General features: G+C 38.1%; 1 protein-coding gene across 1 annotated transcript in view; it reads right to left on the bottom strand.

Annotated features, from left to right (window-relative positions):
* Positions 1 to 646: 646 nt before the first annotated feature.
* Positions 647 to 23,196, bottom strand: part of WWTR1 (WW domain containing transcription regulator 1) — an 80,262-nt gene continuing 57,712 nt past the window's right edge. Inside the window, exons 3-6 of the mRNA XM_049803751.1 lie at positions 17,122 to 17,321; positions 6,141 to 6,274; positions 5,478 to 5,590; positions 647 to 4,407 (exon numbers count right to left, since the gene is read on the bottom strand). Of these exons, the coding sequence (XP_049659708.1) occupies positions 4,223 to 4,407; positions 5,478 to 5,590; positions 6,141 to 6,274; positions 17,122 to 17,321 (632 nt within the window). The 3' untranslated portion in view covers positions 647 to 4,222. The remainder of the gene's footprint in view (positions 4,408 to 5,477; positions 5,591 to 6,140; positions 6,275 to 17,121; positions 17,322 to 23,196) is intronic.

The raw sequence follows: 23,196 nt of genomic DNA, 5'->3' as shown, positions 1-23,196 counted from the left end.
TGTACTGAACAAGCACAAATGAACTGGAACCAGCAGCTCAGCTGATGTAGCATTTTAAAGTGCCAACAACAGTGTTCCTAAATCTATGCAGTTATAGTTAACATCTGAGGCTCTCCCCTAGCATTTCATTTCAAGGGAATCACACATTTCTGTGTCAGTTCTGCAGTAACTGGAGATTGCTCTGTGTGTTTTTACTGAGCAAAGCATCCAGTAAAATCAAGGAGAGAGACTGATCATACATTGTTGTAATAGAGAAAGATATAATGGGCCAGCAAATGGACCTGGTGCTAACTCTTCTGCTGAGACACAGCAGTATTAAACAAATCGTAACAAAACATCTGTGTTAGTGAATTATGTGCCACTAAAAGAAACAAGTAACGGTGGCACTGGGGAGCATGTTGTAACCATTACGAGTGTAACCACCACTAACAGCCGTAACAACTACTAATAAACTGAAAACATAATGGTAAAAGAACTCATTTCATTTGCTAAGTGCTAATCATTTAATTAAAAATGTATGCCTTTTGCACAGAATAGTATGTCTGTACCTTTATTCCAAGCAGTGTTACACAGTTCCCTGGGAAGCACATACTAAAATCCTCCAAAGAAAAAAAAAGAAACAATTTAATAAAGCAATATGCATCCAAAACCTTTCAGTTCATTTATATTTGTTTTTCATGTACAAGATCAAAGAAATAAAAAAACCCCCCAACAAACAAACAGAATCAAACCCTGGATACAACAGTTTGATCTGATTACTTTTGATACATACAATCTGTTGCAAGGTACTCAAAATTAAAAACAAATGCTCACACGTCATATAACAAAATGAAAAAAGTAAATAAAAAAGTTAAAGTACTAGGATGTGCATGGATGTAGTATATTAGGAAACAAGTTTATCTGAACACCCATATTTTTCTGTATTTAAAATAGACATTTAAATCCTTCCCACCCCCTGAACAGCATTTGTCAAAAAGTCAAACCCAATCCACCCCCCAAGTTACATTCTAACAGTATTACCAGAATACAAACTGTAATTAACAATGTCCCATTACTTCTGTATCACCAAGACTTATGTATGCCACCCTCAGTGATGGTCAATAGTAAAACTGTCCAGCTGGCACATTTATTGTATTTATACTACAAGTAGACAGTGTACATTTAGTAAAGCAAATGTTCAAAACCTGAAATAGTACGGTGAAACAGTCAACAATAAATTTAGTTTCATAAGAATTACATATGCTTTGAATACTTAAAAGTTCTGCCATAAGCCTGTTTAAAGCCAGCATTTTTTTAAAAACGAGAACTTTAAAAAATCGATTTTGTTCTTGTTTCGCTTCCTCTGATACATCCTCTCCATTACAAAAATGAAAAGCTTACAGTGTGAAGAATCACTTTTAACTTAACTGTGATTTGGTTCATGGCTGAGTAAAGATCTGACCTAAGATTCTGGCAGTTGCTTTATGCTGGAAGTTTCATTTCACATAGCACCCTCTTGTTCCAAATCTGCTGCTGGTTTATTATGGAAGTAATATGGAAACACAGTTTCTGATTTTTTTACCTCTTTAAGGTCTTTGAACCAAGACACTTAACCACCTGAAACACCAATGAAAGAGGAATCAAGTTTGTAGCTTTGCAACTCTGACAAACATCTTATTTGACTACCAGAAAACTGCATCAGTTTTCACTGTAAGTAGTGTGGCCTTCAGCTGATGAAAATTAGTGTAGCTAAACAGAAGTCAACACAGGTTAGCTAATTTACACCAGCTGTGAACCTGACCTGCTTGGAGTATCTTTTATTATGACAAAACTTGAATTTACAATAGTACAGACTTAGTAGCAAATGAACACGCTGCATTTTCTAACATAATCTAATGATGAGCAATAACAACTGGATGATACTAGAGCTCAGATCTGCAGCTATTGTAAATGGCTCTCTAGCACCAATGGTTTTCAGTTTGTTAGGCCAATCATGCAGTGCTGACGAGTTGGCCTTACAAGTTGGCATCACAACCAGATGCCAAAAAATCTCCAATTCTTTTACCAAAGTCAGTCATGTCACTAAAGAACAAAGCCTTAGGACCATCTGTTTTTCATTTAGGCTGACAACCTGAAGAACTCCTTAAGAGAGAGATTAATCATAATTAGAGTAATATTGGTCAGCCCTGCCCGGTCCCCTGCTTGTTGAAAAGAAATTTCTGCTATGTCAAAAATAATTAAAAAAAACCCCAACAAAACAACAAATAACCCCTCCAAAAGAATAAAAGAAACACAATGCCCATTCAGCAATGAAATTCTGTGCAGACACAACTCTGCTGTCGCATCTCATTTTCTATTAAAAAAACCAAACAAAACTACCAACATAAAAAGAGCTACTTTTCCCTATGTAATAAAACTTACTGACTGTACGTCTTTGCTTTCCATCTCTTTTTTCAAAATTTTGGTGTGTGTGCTTTTTATTTTCCATCTTCTGATATCATGTACACCCAGCAGTTCATCACTGACAAGGTAGTTTATTGTATCAAGTTCTTCTGTTATGTTTTTCACTGAACGCTGGTGATTTGTTTTCTGTGTATCCCTATCTGCAGCCACCCCACCAGCAAGGATCTACATTTCTTACATAATCATTTGTCTTCCAAACCTACTCCATATTCCCATCACTCTATCTCTGACCTTTTCACCTACCTTCACCCAACCATTTGGAAAAAAGTCTTTAGTGATCAATACTCTGGTGCATCAGTAAGATCTTGTAAAGTGTTATTAGACCTGGCAAACACACATTTACACCGAGTGCTACATCTCTTCCTCTCTCTACATAGCCTGGATAAAGATTAGAGAAAAGTTTTAATGCTTTTCATAAAAAGACATATTTTTCAACATAAAAAGCTTAAATTCATAGATTATAAATAATATAATTTCAAGATATTTAAAAATTTTAGGACTTCATTTGCATTTCAGGGGAACTGCGAGCTTAATGTCCTTGATGCCTTCTCAGTCCCAAACCTCTGATAAAGAAGTATTTGTAGGATATACAATAGGTAGAAATACACAGAACATGCCTTGTGTCCTGTACACCAATTACAATAAGTGAAAGACTTAAGAACTAAGCAACTTTACCAGACCAGTTACTGTACTGCTTTAGCATTGCCCTGATAAAGTTACCATCTTTCTTCATGTATACAACTACATGTATTTTGACATTGTCAGTTAAAAACATTACTGAAAACAGTATGAGCAAGGGTTTTTTCCCACTACATATGACATTAACAAGTTGTGCCACATTTTCCAGACCTGATTTTAAAAGCATGTTTTTGCATTTAAGGTATTTGCCACAGATTTTATATATATAAAAAAGTTTGTTCATGTGTTAAGTTACAAAATTGTAGTGCTTAATATAATAAACATCAAAATCTTAAGATCTTTTTAAAAAATGCTTGTTTATAATACATTGCCTTGTTTTTAAAAGGCAGCAGTCAGTACCAGTCTGGTTAATTTTGCAACAATATTGTAGCATAAAAACGTTGCTAAACAATTCTGGTACTTTCAGATTGGAAGTATTTATTTTCCGAAAACTATACAGTAATATACTGAAAAAAAGAAACTGCAATAGTACTGTTTGTGCCTTTACAAATATATAATGAGAAGTATTATGGCTGATATGGATCAGATTTAATCTGTATTCCATACAGCACAGTTAGTTACTAAGAACAAAAGAAAGATTTTTAAAGCTTAAGTTGATAAAAAAAGCTTCTGGTACTATTGTCATAAACATAGCAATAAAATGGCTCTCTTGGTCTGATGCTGTGCACTGTTTTTTGAACCAACTGACCTAGTAGTTAGCTTTTGTGATTCATGAAGGGTTTGTGATGTTAATCAATACCTAGGAGATCAGTCAGGTATGTGCACAAACACCACCCACTTTCTGTCCTTGAAGTGAAACATTTCTGCCTGGTCTGAAAAGATGTGTAAAGTAGTGTGCTTTTTTTTAAAGAAGAAGAAATATATATGCATATATGTATTTTTATATATATATATATGTATTTTATATTTAAATTAGTGTCAATTAAATCCAGGTGGAGATTAAACTGACCATAAAGATCATGTAACAAAAGTCATTAAGGCGGTAGGTTGTATCTCTTGAGGATTTTCAGATATTCTACCTCTATCTCAAGAGGAAAAAGAAATGTTGAATTGCGTTGTAGGCCCAATCAGCACTGAATGATTACAGCCAGGTAAGGAAGGGCTCATTTTTGGTGAGTACTGACTCCACATCGTTGAGAATAGGGATCAAGTCTTCTGACTCTAGAGTCCCAAGATCAACATTTGTTCCTGGAAGACAGTCGAGGAAATCAGGGAAACGCGTTTGTTGTGGATTTATGTTCATTGTTGTCTGTGCAATAGTTTCTCCTAGGAAAAGTAAAGAAGAACTTTTGAAATACCAAACTATTCTTGTGGGTCATTTAAAACAACACAATTCATATAAAAATTAGACTCCCCCTTTCCCATAAGCACTTGTGATCATTCCTATCCTCTACAAATGTTACCTCAAAACCATATTTGCTTGCAGAATGCATATTCTTGTAAGAGTTAATTTCATATCCTTGCTTTGCTCTCAAAAGCACAAAAGGCCCTTTCCAGCAGTGTTCAAAGTAATCAGCCTCTGACCTTCACTTGGGAAGCATGATAGTTCCGACGTTCACTAGTCTCCACAGGGAGCAATGCAATTGACTCTTACATAAACTCTCTAACCTCCTCTCTGCACAATGCTGTCTGCGGGGCATAACTGAAAAAAGTGTTTTACAGCAATTTAGCTCTGCAATATTATATCACTTTTTTCATAAATTAATAATGACAAGCATGAAAATCTTTAACAGACAAACCTTTCAGTCTTTGCATCACCTAGAACTTCTGATGACTTCAGAAGTAAGTTTAGGTGAGGAAGTGCTGAGAATTTCACTATCTGAAAAAAAACTTGTTGATTTCCTAGTAATTTCAGCATTTTAAATACCATGAGAACACCGATATAAAAATAAATACATACCAAAACCTAAACTAGCTAATACATTGTCTGAAGGCAAATCCAACTTTGCCATTGTAAGAGACTTACTAATGAGACTGATTTCCCAGAGTTAGAAAACACAGTGATTTGTACCAAGAATGTAACCCAAGACCAGATTTTTACTCCTCCTACCTTGGACTATGGTATGAAAATACAAACTATGGCTTGTATTTTCTGACTTTTACTTATTTTGTTTAGTATCAGTCTAAGGCAAAAGGGTAGGATTGGGACCTAAGTTAAAGCTGAGAAACTTCTAGGCACTAAGTACCTTTTAGGCATTTTCCCCCACAGTCTCTGTCTGTTCTCTTGCATAGGAAAGCGAGAGATTATCATTCAGTTATGCAAGTGTAAAACATTACTGGCTGTAACACAAAGTTATTAAAATCATTATACTTTAAGCTATATCAGAGTATTCTACCTGTATCCATCTCATCTACGTTACTGAGGAAATCTTCAGGTGTCGTTGGTATACTGTAGCATCCTAATCCCAAGCCACTGTCTGTACTCTGTTCCCTGGAATGGTATGGCCCACTGTAAATTGAAACATGAAAAAGACTCAGTAAAGATGTTCTGGTAGACATAGTCCCTGATCATGGTGTTTGAAAAAACACAGCACAGTAGGTTAGATATTAAAGTTAAATACTGAGTCATTAAGACTCATTCTCAACTGTTGGCCACTAATGTGGTCGTGTCACATCAGCCCAAATATAAAGCAACTGAAGTGAGGCCACTCTTAAATTTTGAAGCACACACATATATATATAAGTCTCTAGACAAAAACAGTTCTGATAGCCTAAAAAACCTGAGTGTATTTATACTTAGGTAATGTACCTATTCTACTTAAGAGTCTTCTACATACACCTACAGTACAATTAAAAACACCTGTTACCATCTGTTTGATTTTTCTAAGATTCCTTCTCGAAGTATAAACTGAAAGGTTTCAGGCCAGCCACTCAGCCGTACCCGCTCTTCACAGTAAGTACAAAAGAAGATGATATAGGAAACTACTTTAGAGAGACAGCTTTAAAAGTGTAGAGAAGGCATCAGAACCAATTGCCTAGTGAAGAGGACATGAACTTGCCTGTTCAAGAAAGGATCAGATCCATTATTTGTAATAGGCCTCATGTCTTGTGTCATGGCAGGTGTATTCACAGCTGTCTGAACTGGGACCATGTTTTCTGAGTCCATGGGAAGTTGTCTGCATAGAGCAGCTTCCTGAAAAGGCAAGTAAATATAAGGGAAGGGTTATTCCAACAGCTCGGAAGTACAGCAGTCTTGCAACAAGCAAACATGTAATATATAAACATCTTCTTATTTAGGAAAGTAATTCTAAACAATGTAACTGATAATTATTTGTTTACAATCCTGTGAAGAAAATCATAATGTATGCAGACAGAGTCTTTCATACCCACCTGTGCTGGCTTAAAACACTGCAGAATCTATCTTTCAGTTACCAGCACAGCTGGAAGCCAGTCCCACAGCTCAGCCACCAGGCAGACGTGTTTGAGCATTTTCTAACCAGTTTCACACTAAATCAGAGAGCCTGTTTGCCTGCTTAAACCAGCCTCACACTCTTTGTGTGATGCAGATCACGAAATGCTCGTAATGATGCCTTTACTGGCAGAGCTGTCCGATTGGCAACCTCTAGTGAGGGGCAGACAACCAGGGGAAAGCCAAACCTTAACAAGCACAACTACCTGCAGAATGACGGCACCTCTACAGCCTTGCTGGCCACAGGGATAATCCCTACAAAATCCAATTACCTATGTTGTAACTTTGGACACCTTGTGTGTCACCTCATCATAAAACACTGATAGGCCTGCACATTACAGCTGATTATTGACAGCCTGTCCACACTTCATGGGACAGCTAACTCCAGTTGAGGAGTTTCACATGCATACTAGAGCTGTGTAACACTCAAATTACAATTTCAGTTTACTGTTCAGGGAGGCCAAATTTTCTGAGAGCTGGAGTAGCAATAATAAAGCAGTTTAAAACATACAGACGTACAATCTCCCACATATATATCTGTTTCTAACAGCTTACCTTAAGCGGAATTGCTCTTAGTTTAAACTGGTGCAAAAGAGAGCAAAATCAGGCACTGAAACTATGTGAGTTGCTACTAGATGATATAATTGGCTATATACCAAAGCAGAAGAACATCACTTGCAAGCATAAAGTACTTAACACATTAGAAGAAAACCACTGGAACCAACACTTTGACCCAATAATCTTTAGAATGAACCCTCTGCCTGATAATAAGCATCTGCCTAACGACCTGTCTCATATACACTGTTTTTAGGATGACAAATGAGCAATTAAGAGCCAAAGGAAACTTGTTTCGGAACTCTTCCTGAAAGGTAAATTCTTCTAGCATTATCTCTGTGAAACAACCATGACATCTAGTGGTACAGAGGTCTATACAAAGGTTGTTTGACTTCACGGGGATGTTCCAGACAAATATCCAAAGACCTTAAAATAATACAGCTGTATCTGTTTTTTACCTAGTTTACTCAGCCTTACTATTTTTTTTTAAATGAAACAAGCAAAGGAAGCATTTAATTTACATTCTAGTAGAAAACTTTTCTCCACTGAGTCAGTCATTCATTCTCCCAAGTACAGAAAAGACTAAAATGTTTTTCAGGCTAGAATATGATGTTTTACTATGTTTTCAATTGATTTCTTCATTGAGGAGGACTGGTCTGGTCTCTTCATGAATAATGTAACAATTATTCATTGGGAATTAACATATATTGCTGCCCATTGATGCAATGTTTCCTTTATAATCAAATTATCAATATATTCACTGATAAATAATAACTTACATTAGAGGGTGTCATTATTTAGTAAGTGTTAAGAATAAATGGTCTGAAGATTCTTAATAGCTTATGTATGATAGCTTATGTATCTCATTTCATTTGTCAAGTGACAATTCTAATGGTGATGTTTTTCATAATTAAATCAGCTGGAGTCTGTGAAAATGTACAAACCTCAGCAAATGGGCAGACTGGCTTTTTTAACTGTCTACATGAAGATACTGAAAGTATTTTTTTCAATATAAGAATAGCAACTGCAGCAACACAAGCAAGGCTAATACTAGAAAGACACCCAGAAAGAAAGAAATACAGAAAGAGAAAGGAAGAGAGAAGAAAAGGAAGACAGATAACATGAGGCAGGATATACTTAGCTAGGATTTTTTTTTTGTTGAAGTCCAATCCAGCAATGAAGTTCATGTTTTTGATACTTGAGCAGTGCATTTTCAAATCTCACTGGACATTCTTCTACATTAACAAAGGTAAGATCAGAACAGGAAAAAAAAGGCAAAAAAAAAAAAAAAAAGAAAAAAGAAAAAAGAAGGCTTTCTCCTAGGTTGCCAAGATGTAAAATACAAGTTGGTTACCATTCTGGTCGCTATAATTTCTGAAAATCAAATGCTGTTACTAAAAATAAAATAACTGAGAACACCCTGCTCAAGATCCAAGTATTTGCCTCTTTCAGAATATTGTGACTAAGTCCTAATTTGATGTAAATGATTTCCATTTGCTACTGAGGCAAGGTGAGACACTGCACTGAAAATACTGCCCCAGTACCACCCTTTTTTATTGTAAGGGTGATTGAATATTGGAACAGGTTTACCAGAGAGGTTGCAGAGTTTCCATCCTTGGAGATACTCAAAACCTGACTGGATGCAGCCCTGAGCAACCTGCTGTAACTGATCTTGCTTTGGGCCGGGGAGTTGGACTAGCCAATCTCTAGAAGTCCCTTCCAACCTCAACTATCCTGCGACTCTATGAATCAAAGAATGACTGTGTGCATACATACATCTTTCTGAACAAGATTTTGCCTGTTTTGGACAATCTTCTTCATAATTTCTTGCCAGCTGTCATGCCCTTTTTTTTCAATTATCAGATTGAAATCCGATTGTATTGCTCAATACTACTGCACTGTATCAAACATAAGCCTGAAAATATCTTGCCTGTAGGAGGTGGTGGAAAAACTTTTCTGTATCCAGCAACTTCTCAATGGATCATATAGTACAAATCAGTGTCTCAACTTGTTGGGGACTGTGTATATGTGTGTTGGGTGGGTAGGGGAGAGCTTGCCAAGCTCCCTGCTCATGAAAGAGAAAAACTAAACTACAAATATGCTGTCCAGAAAAATATTAGAACTGAAAAGTTGATAATAACAATGATTAACCAGAGTGACAAGCTAACAAACAACTGTTTTACCACAGAGCAGTGCCAAAGAAAATCTATCGAGGAAAAGTCATGCACCTGCAGAGAAGAAAGGCCATTATTTAAGGGTGTATTTGTTGACAATTCGTAGGTGGATTCACAGCAAGAATTCTGAAACTTTTAATTAAAAATGCCAGATGCCTAGCAGGGATGATTTTCTAGTGTTTTCTGTTTCCATAACAGGTAATGACATATTGACAGCCTAAATTTCTATCTGAGTAAATAATTTTACATAATTGTTCTCACTATACTGCCAAAGACAGCTTATTTGAGACTAGTAAATTCTATTACTTTCAAAGACTTGTAATCACTCCACTGCTTTCCACAGCCATTGTAGAAGTACTGTATTTAAGACAAAAGATGCATATGTGGAAACTGAGGAAAGGTCTCCAAACAACACTGAAAAATCTGTACAATTCCATGGAATTGTTTTTAAACAGAGACAGAGATAAATCTCTTTATGAAACATGTTTAATTAAATGATCACAAGAAACATGAGGCTTTTCTCATTCTTCATGTCAGGCATTATTCCTTTCAGCTCACTACAGAAGCACAAACATACCTCTCCTCCCTTAAGTCTATGATTCCTCTGGTAACTTTCCAAAACAGCAAAACACAAAGCACTAGTGGAGATTTCTGAACCTCCAACTACTTAAAAAATGCAGTTGCACATAAAATCAAAGTACATTGCAAAAAACATAGTGTTGTTCATGAAAGGAGTTTCATATCTCTAACCCTCTGTGAAATAAATATTATTCCTCTCACACTGAACTGCACAGAAAATAGGCAAAAATTTCCTTATGGCTTTTGATTTCTCTTACAAACTGACTCAAAAAATGCCCAGCCAAATAAACACACTGAAAAGAGCAGATAATTTCTTATATCTACTGCTGCTGGCTTGTTCCATCTGGCAAAAACAATGAACCAAAACTGCACTTATATTACCTAAATTTAGGTTAATACAGAAACACAGGCTGTGTTTCAAGGACACTCCTCCCAGAACAGCTTAAGTTCCAAGGTGAGGTTTATCTAACATGGAGTAAGCCACTCAACTACCAAGGTCAGTATGGTTTTCTGAGTTCTGACAGCCCTGGTCACAATGTGCAAACTCTTTATTGCATATACAGTATAACTGCTCTGAGCATGCTTAGCAAGTCCAGTTCTAACCTCTAGATGTTTCATGTTACACTAGAAGAAGAACTTTCTGATAATGCAATGTCTGTGCCACTTCAATAAACAGCTATGACTGTACTTGGGACAACTAATTGTAGCTAACAGGAGCGAAGTGACAACAGAACAGGTTTTGTTGTGGGCTAAATGCCCAAGCAAGTGCCATGGGCAAACTTGTACAGGCCAAGCTGAAACCTGTGCTACTTCAATGTCACTGTTACTGGCCTTGTAACCTCAGATTACCCTATACTTGCTGCAACCATACCTTCTTTTTACAGAATAGACACAGGCACTGCCTTCCTCCAAAATACACCATATTGTAAGGGGAAAAAACCAAAACACCAGTAACTTCTGTAACTTCCTCTCCATTTCCACAGTAATTTAATTTCCAAAAGTAGCTCAGAATAGACTATTAACAAAGTAAGAACAAGGGCTCAGAGACTACATTACTGCTATGCATCAGACTGTTTTATCCTATGGTCAGGAAGATGAACCGTCAGCCATTTGAGAAGGATTTTTGTTAAACTTGAAAGTTTTTCACTGAAGTGCCTTCCACAAATAGGAAAGCATTATTGCAAAATGTCCATTCTTTCCAGGGTGCTGGACTTACTGCTCCTGCACAAAATACTGTGAATTTCACATGTATTTTCAGACCTTAATGCTGGCTGTTTTCTGTCCTGCAGCTGACCTATGCAACCAGGGAATTCAGATAGTGATCTCTTTGGAAAACATGGTGCCAACTACTGCTTGGTCCAACAAGTAGAGATTCATACCCAGGTTTATTAATCACGTCCCCAGATACAGTAATTGGCCCTCCTAACCGCTAACTGCAACAGGGCCAACAATCCATTCCAGGAAAGTTTAATCTACTACATGATTTAGACAGGCCTTGCAAAGCAAGACAATTTGTGAGCTGAAAAGCCTCCAGCACCCTAAAGAAAGACTCACACTGGCACTTAAAAAATCTCAGTTCCTGTCTCATATTTGTTGCAAGAAACACTACGTTTATCGTAAGGTTACTTGATTTAGTCTCACTTGGGGAATGGCATGGCACCTCCTGTGTCTTTATTTCAACATATTCCATGTTGCCTGTAATATTAACTCAGTGTGTACTTTATAATATGGAACAACAGACTCCTGCATACTGCAGTCAGAGTTAGGCTGGGGAAGCAGAGTACTGGCTCTACCATACATTAAGTATGCTCCTCGTCTGCTGCTGCCTCATGCAGGTGATTTGTTCAGAAGTCACATTACAATTTTAGTACTGCTACAGATGTTAAGACTCCTTTGGTTCTTGGCTTCTTTGATATTAATACAGCAATGTTCAATAGTAATGGATCAATTACACAATCACAAAAGCTCTGTGTTAGCCTGTTATGTCCTGTTCTCTATGGTAAGCATGACTACAAGGTTCTTAAGAATATTCAGGAATCTCCTACTTTAGGTTAAAAAGCCTGGCAAAAAATACCAGAGACCTCTCGCAGCCCTGTGGATGGCAATATTGCAGTTGCAAGCGACAAGCATAGCCTTAGCTATTCAAATTAGCTCTCAAATGCAGGAGTGCCTCCTGTTGGCCAGCAGACAGCAGCTAGCTCGAAAAGGACCAAACACCCATAATGATCTGCTTGCCACTACAGCATATGCTATTTTAAAAACCCAAAGGGGATTTTCAAAATAAATAACAAAACAAAATAAATTAAAAAATCCCCACAGTACTCTGACATCACAAAGGCATGTCAAAAAGCTTCATCAGTGGTTATTTGCAAAAATCTTTAAAAACTTCAAAGCACTGCAGTGAGTTAAATTATTCACTGCATCTGAACACAATTCTGATGTAAACCCCTTTTTAATTGTATGCCAGACAAATCTAGAAATTCACTGCCACATTTCCTGGAACCCTCCTTGGCAGAACTGAACTGAACTCCATGCTTAGCTGCCAAACAGTCATTTCTAGCTGGGGGAGATGAGTGAGAGCATTTTTATAGTAAGTTTACATTGCTAGTTGCTGCAATTCCTTTTCTGCCAGTCCTTGTACTTAGGGTGGAAAGTGAGACATCTAGATATTGCCTGCGCCATCAATAAATCCGACTATGGGCCAGTCTGTGCAGTGGGAGGAGCACAGCAGGGCATTTTTCTGTTCAGGCCGTTGGAGGCCAGTAAGGTTCTACTCTGCGAGGACAAAACAGTGATAAATCTTCCTCTGCAACCCCATACATCACTCCTTCTACAGCCTTGTTTGAGCCCTTGTAATTTTCTCTGCACAAATATATGAATAGGATTGGGGGATCAGAAAGGAACCTCTGAGAAGCGTTACCTTTTTGTGACTGTTTGCACCCTTCTAAACAAGGTGCAAGATGGCACTTGTGCACACAGAGAAGTGCTGGGACATCTTCCCTGTAGGGCCCTTTCAGAGATTTCTTACTGATATCACTTCTAACTACTTCCATATCCAAGAAGCTCTTGAGTAGCAAGCAGATTCTCCCTTTTCCTTTGGAAAGCCGAGAAAAACAGACCAGCTCTTTCCAGAATGACAAAACTGAGTAAGGAAACATTTAAATAGAAGCTGTCATACTGGTTTTCTGAAATGCTGCCCTTCCCGCATGTAATCAGTTAGCAGTTCTAGAGGCTTTACCAACTAAATGAAGAGGAGGACAAAGAAAGAAAAAAATTCCTTAAGCAGTGAGCTTCCAGAACTGTGTATTCCTCTGGTTGTGTGTGCTGCTCCACCAAGCAGCTGCAGCCAGGAATGGCTGTGGAGAGCCAGCAGCTGCTGCCAGGCTGAAAGGAGGTTTGTGACCCACCAAAAGAATTCCTCCCCTCTCACTCAAACTCTGCACCTCCTCGCAGTTGCTAGCAGCAGTGTGCACACTTACTCAGCATTTTTCCCTCAGACAGGTTACACTAGAAAAGCAAAAGCAGCAGTGAAGGGTCAGGACAGGAGTAACAGTACTTGAATGCAGACGACTCCAGAGATTTGTTGCATTCTTCTCAGCTGCCAGGGTTCAGGAGCACTCAGGTTACTGGCAGGAAGTTCACAAAGTTCTGTTAGGATGGATGGATTTTGCATCTTGCTTTCCTTGGGTGGAAAGTATGTTGTTCCTCAAGAGCTACACCAGTTCTGAAAACTTTTGTAATGCAAAGTGATACTGTCCTGCTTTATATAATGTGGAACTCAAACAAACACCATAGGTGCAGGGTGGTACTAGGCATAGTATGTTGGAGGCCTGATTAAGTACAGCACAGCTGCAGAGTGTTGTCCATGTATTAGTTTCAAAGTAAAACCCAGTCAGCAGAGCAGGGAAACCAGCCCTTATGTTAATGGCACAACTGTTTTGAAGCTTAATTTGCTCTTGTCCTGAAGAACAGAGCCAAAGAGTAAAAATAGGTAACACATTATTAGCACGATAACAATTATGACTAAGCTCATACCAGATATCCCCACTCTCTTCCCACACCCGTCTCTAGTATGTTCTGAGCTCTTGATAGTAAAGGATAAGGTATGCAAAAGGCTTGATTGAGATTACTGCTCAGGGCAGAGACCACCACCTTGAACACAGTTCTGCATAGGCAGGTAATGTATCATAATGTAACTCCAAAAATTAAGGGTAGTGGAATGTGGGCACAAGACGTTGGTGTCTGTACACTTTCTAGACTCAGGTCTGAACCATGAAAGTCAAATTCAGCCCTGACACGAGCAGGTAAAAAAATTCAGAAACTTTAGTGGAATCATATCTGCCTTTCACCCCTGTTCAGCAAGAGCACTGAGCACTTGCTTAATTTCGAGCATGTACATATATTCACCAAAGACAATAGGAATAATCACATGCAAAGATAGCCAAGCGTTGCTGCAGGAACTACGAAAGCACGTAATTGTAATGCCTTTTTTTTTTTTTTAAATGCAGCTAGATGGTGCTGTACAGTTTCAAAATATATTAATGAATTTTTGTTACTTACTTTTGTTAAAGCAATTTTTTTTTAAGTTCTTATACATATATTTAGATGGAGGTAAAAGTAAAAATATGAACGAAGCAAATATACGGTTGTAAAATGTTTTTACAAATACTCACAGTATTGTTTTTGTGATTCTACTTGTCAGACATCCATTTTCATTTTGTTATCAATCTCTCTTTTACAAAAGCCTACTATATGATAGTATGTACATTCATGCTACTTTTCGTCTTTTTATCTGCACAAGATGAAGTTACTAAGGTTCCACAGGTGTAACTGGAGAGCAATTTGACTTACATATAGTTTGTACATGGAAAGAAAAGTACAATCGTATTCTTGCTGTTAGAAGTCTGTATTACTATAAAGACCCATATAAAACTGCATTTTCTGTATATGAACAAAAAAAAGCACTTTCAATACAATAATATTTAATGTGGTGAGTGATTGTCTATTATTACTTTTTGAAAAGTGATGTTTTGGTAACATCCAATTAAAAATTATTTGTTCTGAAATATAAGCATGGAAAAAGAGTACCTCACATTCTCAATCATTAGAAACATTAAAGACCTTTTCTTCCATTAATTTTACTGAGATGGTATGTTTAAAAAAACAAACCCCAAACAGCCTATTTAGCAAAAACAACATTCAAAGGCTTCAGAGAGAAAACCAAAAAGCCGGCCATTATCTGTGGTTTTCATGACTGCTGCCTCTAAAACATGATAAATCCTTTGTGAGCACATCTCCCTTCTGGTATATCTGCTCCAATCATCCAGATCTCTATTTTAGACCTAAAGGTTTTAAAGATATATGTGTCCCTTTCTTTGCTGCCCACAAAGTCTTCCAGAGGTCATTGAGATGCTCCAGTCTGTTTTCATCACTCATGTGTTTTCTCTCAGTCATTTTCCTCCAGACTTGGAAGAAAAAATGCATCACTCACCTACTTGCAGCTAGTCAACCTATGACATACACTCTGCTACTCCTCCTCAGAGGGCATCTAAGTGTGAGGATTTTTCTTAGGCTTCTTTTTGCATTAAACACCAGCTACTAACATTTCAAAACATTACAGCAACTTATGGTTCTCTAATAAATAATCAGAAAAGTTCAGCCAATTGGCATTATTGGCCCAGTAACAAACATGCTTCTACCTGCTGCAAAGAAATGTCACACTGTATTTCTAAATACAGTACAAACAAACGTTACCCTAGAATAACCACAAATTGTGGGACAATCCCAAAGGCAAAAGGACTGAAGGCGTGAAATAATAATTCCACAAAATTATTATTTCCACAGAGTATGGAAGTAAGGTTGGGTAACCTGGGAGGAATACAGAGACATTGTCTGAGGACACAGAGATGAGTTTAGGAAAGCTAAAGCCCAGCTGGAATTGAATGTGGCCAGGGGAGTCAGACAACAAGAAGGGGTTCTGTAAGTACCTAGGTGACAATAGGAAGGCTAGGGAAAATGCGGGCCCTCCGCTTTTCCTATGAGGAGAGGCTGAGAGAGCTGGGGCTGTTCAGCCTGGGGAAGAAAAGGCTCAGGGGGATCTCATCAATGGATATAAACACCTGCCAGTAGGGTGCAAAGAACACAGAGCCAGGCTCTTCCCAGTGGTGCCCAGCGACAGGACCAGAGGCGATGGGCACACGCTGGCGCACAGGAGGTTCCCTCTGAACATCAGGAAACACTTTTTCACTGTGACAGGGACTGAGCCCTGGCACAGGCTGCCTGGGGAGGTGGTGGAGTCTCCATCCTTGGAGGTATTCAAAAGCCACCTGGACATGGTCCTGGGCAACCAGCTCTGGGTGACCCTGCTTGAACAGGGGGGTTGGACCCGATGACCTCCAGAGATCCCTTCCAGCCTCAACCAGTCTGTGATTTTGTGAAAGCTACTATTTTTAAAGGTACTTTGAACTGTAACTGCAGCATTTACAAGGCCACCAATAATGGTGTTATTCTCGATAAAATGTACTTCGTTCACACTGTTCCTGAGAGAAATACGTTATTTATTTTCTCTAAGGAAGCTGATTAATATGCCATGCAAAACACATCACCACCAGTGGAGTTGTCCATAACAGAAGAAACACAACTATTAAAACTTTTGACTTAAGGCAGTGTAAAGGAAGTTATATACCTATTTTGTACATGAGTCATTATATAGAGCTGAAACTTAAGAAATAGAACAATAAACAAAACATCCACAAAGAATCATCTCTGGAAAGTCTTCAAATCAGAGGTATTCATGTAAGATGTGAATGTGATTTTATTTTAATTCAAAAGCAAAGGGCGCAAATTATAGAGTTGAGGTCAGAGTCAAGAACAACTCCCTATGTTCTGCCTTTATCTTCAGTGAAGCAAGAACATGGTCTACTACACAAACCCAAGTTAAACTGAGAATTAATCAGTGATAGTTGCTCCAGATTTATAAACAGATGCAGAATAGAATTTGGTCCTTAAACTACTATTATAGCTGGTAAGAAAGACACCAGCTCTGTAACTCCTGACAGATGGCCATTTTGTGTTCTGTTCAATGCTAGTTTAGAGAAAAAAATTTAAATGTTTAAATAAAACATATTAGCTTTTTGGTTACCCTTACCTAAAATAATGGTTAATCTTGACAAAAGTAACAGAGCCATTAATTGTACCTGGTAAAAATTTGGATGCATTGAACTATAGGCTCTTGAACAAAATAAAGAGTATCCTTGGCGTTACCTGTCGCAGTAACTCCTCCTGACGCATCCTAATTCGCTCCCTCTCCATCTGGATTCTCTGGAGCCTCAACTTCTGCTGCTGCTGTTGTTGTGTGGTCAGTGCACTGGGCAAGTTCAACAGCCCTGGCTGTGGAGTCTGGGGAGGACGACTCTGCTGCGACATGGCTGTGCTGGGTGTTATTTGGTGCTGGTGATTCATGACTGTGGGCAAGAAAAGAAATCATGGCTGCTTAAGTAGAATTGTACTTTAAGATAACAGAGGGCGTAGGGCACATTGCTCATTTACAGTAGAGAGTTATTAGAATTACTATATTTCAAATGACTGAGATAACTACTCCATCTGGCAAGATCTGGTACTAGTAATTGCTTAATAAATTATTTTTAATATTTCATATGTATATAAAATGCGAATACTTATAGCAAGTATTTATATTCATCCTGGTTATGTTCAAATGTTTACCTAATGATATGTAGTAAATGACATGCAAGTTTTTTTAACTGAAAATTCCTCTACAAACGTGTGCCTGTAATATGCAGTAAATTAGTAAAAATGTTTTCAATCTTAACATTTTCTTTATTGACAGATCTAAGTTAATTATTGTAAAAATATTTACCAGCATAAATAATGAGGACTGTGTGTGTTTTCCACCACTATGAAGGAGATAGACACTTTTTTCAATGACACGCAGATGAGAGATGTTCCAGTTCTAGTCAAGAAGCAAACCTTTGTAGGTCCTGTTCCCTGGCAGGCTGTAGCCTTCCTGTATTATCATGGATGAGTCAGAGTCTCTGTGTACTCATCTATAAATGAGGGTTAATATTATATCTTGCAGAAGTGTTTTAAGCACTCCTTCCCTCACAGGCACTCACACTTTACAGTAATCAAAAGCAGCTTGAGAACTGTAACTGAAGAAAAAAAGTGCATCTGGTAAGATCCAGCAACAAGCTGGACTGTCAGAAGTTACAAAACCAGCACCATATAAAGACACCAGAAACTAACAGAAGCTACATCTTTCTATAATATCCTCAACATACTTTCACCTACTTTTTCAAAGCAGGTGAAATGCAAGGAAAAAATAATTGAATTGAATCTGTACCACACTGATAAATAAAAAAGCAAAGTAGTGAGAATCACTGCTAACTCTTCTTCATAGATGTCTTTGTCACTTTTGAACAAACACTGCCTTTTTTTCAAAATGGCCTCAGCCATTCCGTGTTTCAGGATGCAGTCAGTATAAGCTAGCTATCTGAGTTCACAGTGTGAGAATTACTATCAATAGCAAAACAGTGTAACTGCAAGATACTAATACATTATACCAGTTTCATTATCAAACTCAGCAAAAATCTTTATCCAACTTGTACTGAAATAACTGCCTAAATTCACTGCTGCTTTAAACAGTTACATCAGACAAGAATCGAGTTTAATGAGTTCTTAAATGCAAGGCTGTATAAAATCAATCCAAAGAAGATGCCAAGTTCAGGCCTGGCATAACTCCTCTCAGGAGGTACATAAATCAGGTAAGGCTGAATTTACAATTCATGGTTTCATTTGCAAATTAAAAAGGTCTAATAAATTAGATTAAGGTGTCCGATTTTAGACCTGATTTAAGACAACAGAGGGATTTGTAACTCTCTCCTGTGTTCTGGATATGCAAGCACCATATTGTACAGTTAATGTCTTACAAAGAAAACCAAAATAGTCTTTTGCACATTTGATTAATAACTGAAACTTTATCTGTTAGGGTATTCAGATTTGGAAATGACCCATTAATTTACCACCTTTGGTAGGATATTCAAAAGGTTCATCTGGGTAATAACTCCATAGATGGCAGGTAAGAAGCGGGGTAAGCAAACCTGATTTATACCTATGTAAACCAGCTAAACCCTTTCACTTGCAGACAGAAGGCTGCTGCTCAGACAGTTAATGTTGCTTAGACTATTAATGCTACTTAACATAATCTTTTCTGGCCAAATTCAGAAACTATATAAATCAGAGCAGAATTCTCTGTTGGATGGGCATTTTTATTCAGAGAACTGTTACAAAAGAAATTGCAAGTCTGTAGCTCCACAGTCACTCTGGCAATCATACCACAAAGCTAAAATAATAATTTGGCACCTTTGACAGCAGGTATTACTTGGCCACCCTTTCTCTCGTTTCCCTCAGTAATAGGCTTAGAAGAAACAGGAGGAAATTGAGGCAAAGAGGGGAAACTGCATAGCCTCTGCTTGTACCTCCTTTTTATTTTTAAGTAAAACGTATCAGTTCCCAGCAATGCAACCTAATACCTTTAGTGAACCACAGAGTGAACAGTTCCTTCTTCTCCTTTCCCACTTTCACATTTCCAGTAAAAAACACATACAGTACCTAAAGCCAGTCTGGATTACAAGTGGTAGCCATGTACTGGTTTAAAAATTGACATTTTCACAAGGATTCCTTCACTAACGGGGCAATAGCATCATTAACAAAGCTCTCACCTTTCAACAAGAACACCCCAGATACTAAAATACTCTCTAGAAGAGATATAGTATTTTTCTGTCCAAAGGACTAAGATTTGTATCTTCCTTTTTATCTTTCACTCATTGTTCTTACCGTATGAGAACTGAAATCTCAACTCAGTTCTATGCTTCTCAGACCTGAACATACTTACGCTGTGTACACGTATGACCTTAAAGGATACAAGCACTGTTAGAAGTGTGCATTGAAAGAAATGGGTTGATGATTTTCCAGCCTGGATCAAATGTATGATACCCATACAATGCAAAGTGCTGAACATAACTCACTCTGCCAGTTCCAAGTTAAAATTTTTTTGAAAGGTTGACTTTATGCTAGCCAGCTTTCTGCCAAATCAGGTATTGTCTTGTCTTTCTGCAGCTGGAGTAACGCAGGTACACAGGCATTAGGCCAGCATAAACTTTGCCCTGCTTTGTTTGACAGAAATATTTACTTGTGCTCACATCGGATCTGAACCAAATTTTTCCTTCTGGGTGATACACCATCACAGAGGCCCAGCATGTAAAGACTATAAAACCATTTGAGAGTGCAGCTGCATGGTATTTTAGCTTTAGTGGCAAATCCAGCTCAAGAAATAATCCAAGTTAAAAGCAGGTCTGCAGTAATATAACCTTTTCATGGATTCAGTTTATGTGTGGTCCACAAACAGCTGTATCCACACAAATGACATCATGCTTCCACATGAAACCAGAGTGTTGCCATTTTATCACCTCTTCCACACCCATCTGCTTGTTCCTGCCCACATGCTACCCCTTTACTGGGCTGGCAAAAGCGTTTTTGTGGCCACACAGCAAACTAAAAATTGCCCAGGGATAAAAAGAAGGTATTTTCTGACTAGATCAGTTCCCAGCAAAAGTAACTGGGTAGCTATGAAACTGTTTATGTGCAACCAACATAGGAGTCCAGGTGGGAAGAATAAGCTGGTTGCAGGAAAGACAGACCAAAGCCAGCACTAATAAGTAACTTTTCAGTGGTAAAAAATCCGAAAGGTTAGCAAGCTGCAGTGCTGAGAGGAAAGGTAGGAATGAGAGCTGGGTGCAGACATCAAACCACTTTCACAATGGAAAACAGTATGCGGACCCACATTTTAAGATGCAGTGAATCTAGTCTTATTCACATTAAATAAGTAAGAAATATTATAAGTACAATTATATAAATTATATCAGCGTAAATCTGGTGTTAAATTGCCAGGACCATAAGCACTTAGGCAGGACTTTAACTCTCCTCATATACAAAAACATGTGCTTAAATTTTTGGCATGTCAATGGTTCAGTGAATAGAACCACCATGGTAAGAATCCAGGCTGGCTCAAGGATTACCACAATATAGTAAGCTCTCTGTAAGAAAATTGCTTTCATGTAAGCAGCACATGCAAATGATAGAACCAGGCGAAGTTAAGTAAAGATTAATAGACTGTACAGTGTGTCTGGCATACACTCAGGGCTAGGGCATGATTTGTAGTACTATTTGTCATGACTGTTTGTTGCCTTTGCTATATAAAATACTCCTTCATCAGCTGATCTGTACCTATGTTGTATCACAGCTGAAATTATACATGCAAGAAGGCAAAGAACAAGACAAGATGAAAATGCTGAGGAATATTTTTCCCCGACCTATGGTCCCCAATAACCCTCCAAGTCATTTCTTCTCATGGGGACAGACAGAATGCTTTGGTCCAATGAACTCTATATCTTGGAGTAAATTACTTTTCTTTCAAGCAATACTACCCATTGTTACATACCATCAAGGAACTACAGTTCAATGAGTACTCAGTACAATGAGTAAAGTAAGCATTCCCACACCTTGATATCAGGAGTAGAAATTATGTCAAACCGAATCTCCTACAAGTCAAGTATGCTGTAAGTATGTGATCATATTTCTAAGAAACAACAAAAATCCATTTTACTTCCAAAAAAAGTTATTTACGTCATCTGGGTTTGATATAGCTATAGCTATGGTGAAGTTTTACAAGTTTCAGTGCAAGAGATTCACAGAAGGCAAATAAGTAGGTAGGAGCTATCCTCAGCCTATTCTACCACCAGCATTACTTGGCTCTGCTCCTCTTTCAGGCAGTGCCTTTCTCCTCAGAGGTTTGTCAGTCTAAATCTCTGGACACAGGTCCACAGAAAAACAGATCTGTTCAAAACTACCACTAATTGGAATGGCTTTTAAAGAACCATTGATTTGGGTCATAGAGACAAACTTACTGAAGGTCATTTGAACCTGCTGACACTGCATTTTTCTCCAGCATACATTGCTTCAAGAAAAAAATGGGATTCAGGTAACTCTCCATTCAGTTTGAATACCAGACACCCACTTTCACAGCAGCCTGAACTGGACAGACTCAGAAACATTAAGTATAGAGGAATCATGTATCTGTGCTTTCAAACAAGTACAGACAGTTTTGTCAAGGTATCTGGATAGAGTATGTTTATGATAAAGTCTAACTTAAAATGGAGCGTTAAATTGATATGGTGATAAAATCCATTTTCTTTTTTTAATGTCAATAAAAACCAGTGTATAAATACACAGGTGCTAAGGCCCAGGTTTTGATCCTACCAACCGCACAGCAGCATCATTCCCTTTGAATTATTCTTGAGTGGAATCACAATAATGTCCCATAAGCAAATTTAGGACGTATGCAGTCTACTTTTGTGAAGTCAAATCTAGTTTGTGAGCATGTGCATGAACACATATAATGTACATTAAGTTAGTCTAACCTAGCTCTAAACGAATATTAACTGGAAATGAAAATAGTATAAAACACAAAGACTGTTAAGTGATTCTTTTTTAATATCTATTTTAGAAAGCAAAATGAAACCAAAACCTGGGGCATTCTGCAGCACTTCCCACAACAACTGCTGCATTCAGCTGCTCTAAAAATATATCCTAAGGGTCAAAATGTTACATGTACAGTAATGAAACAGCTGACTCTGGGAACTAGCTGAAGAGTAATTAAATCATGGCAGATTTGCAAGTACTGTTTTGCACTGGTTCCACTGAAAGGCACTGAAATTAATATGAACAAGTCTTCAGTTAATGTGTTAAGTTTTAGGGCTTTCCCATACCAGCAGTTCACACATGATGGCATGTGGAACGTGTCCTCTGCAAAACAGCCTGTCCAAATGGTCCTCCAGACTTTTGAAAAGCACTGCCCCTCACCTTCCTGGTGCCTTTCACAACCTGAAGCCTGCGTCATATGAAATGCAGGATATCATCTCCAGTTTGAAACAGCCCCACAGGATAAACCATGAAGCCAAAGACATGTTGTGCACAGAAGATTAAGTGCTTGCTCCTTTTCCCCTCAGTCAATAGCCACCTTGCAGCCACTGCCACTTTCCTCAGCACAGTTCTTGGCCCGTATTTGGTGATTTGGGCACTAAAAAACTCCACACAGTTTGTGCACTAGCAAATACCCATAGGCAGCAGATAAATCCTTTATATGTGTCATGTTTCCCTGTGTCATGGTTAAACCCCAGCCAGCAACTAAGCACCACGCAGCCACTTGCTCGCTGCCCCCGACTCAGTGGGATGGGAGAAAGAATCAGAAAAACAGTAAATCTC

Source organism: Accipiter gentilis, chromosome 6, assembly GCF_929443795.1.
Source record: "Accipiter gentilis chromosome 6, bAccGen1.1, whole genome shotgun sequence".
NCBI classification, from domain to species: Eukaryota; Metazoa; Chordata; class Aves; order Accipitriformes; family Accipitridae; genus Astur; species Astur gentilis.
This window is presented reverse-complemented; position numbering and strand designations above follow the sequence as displayed.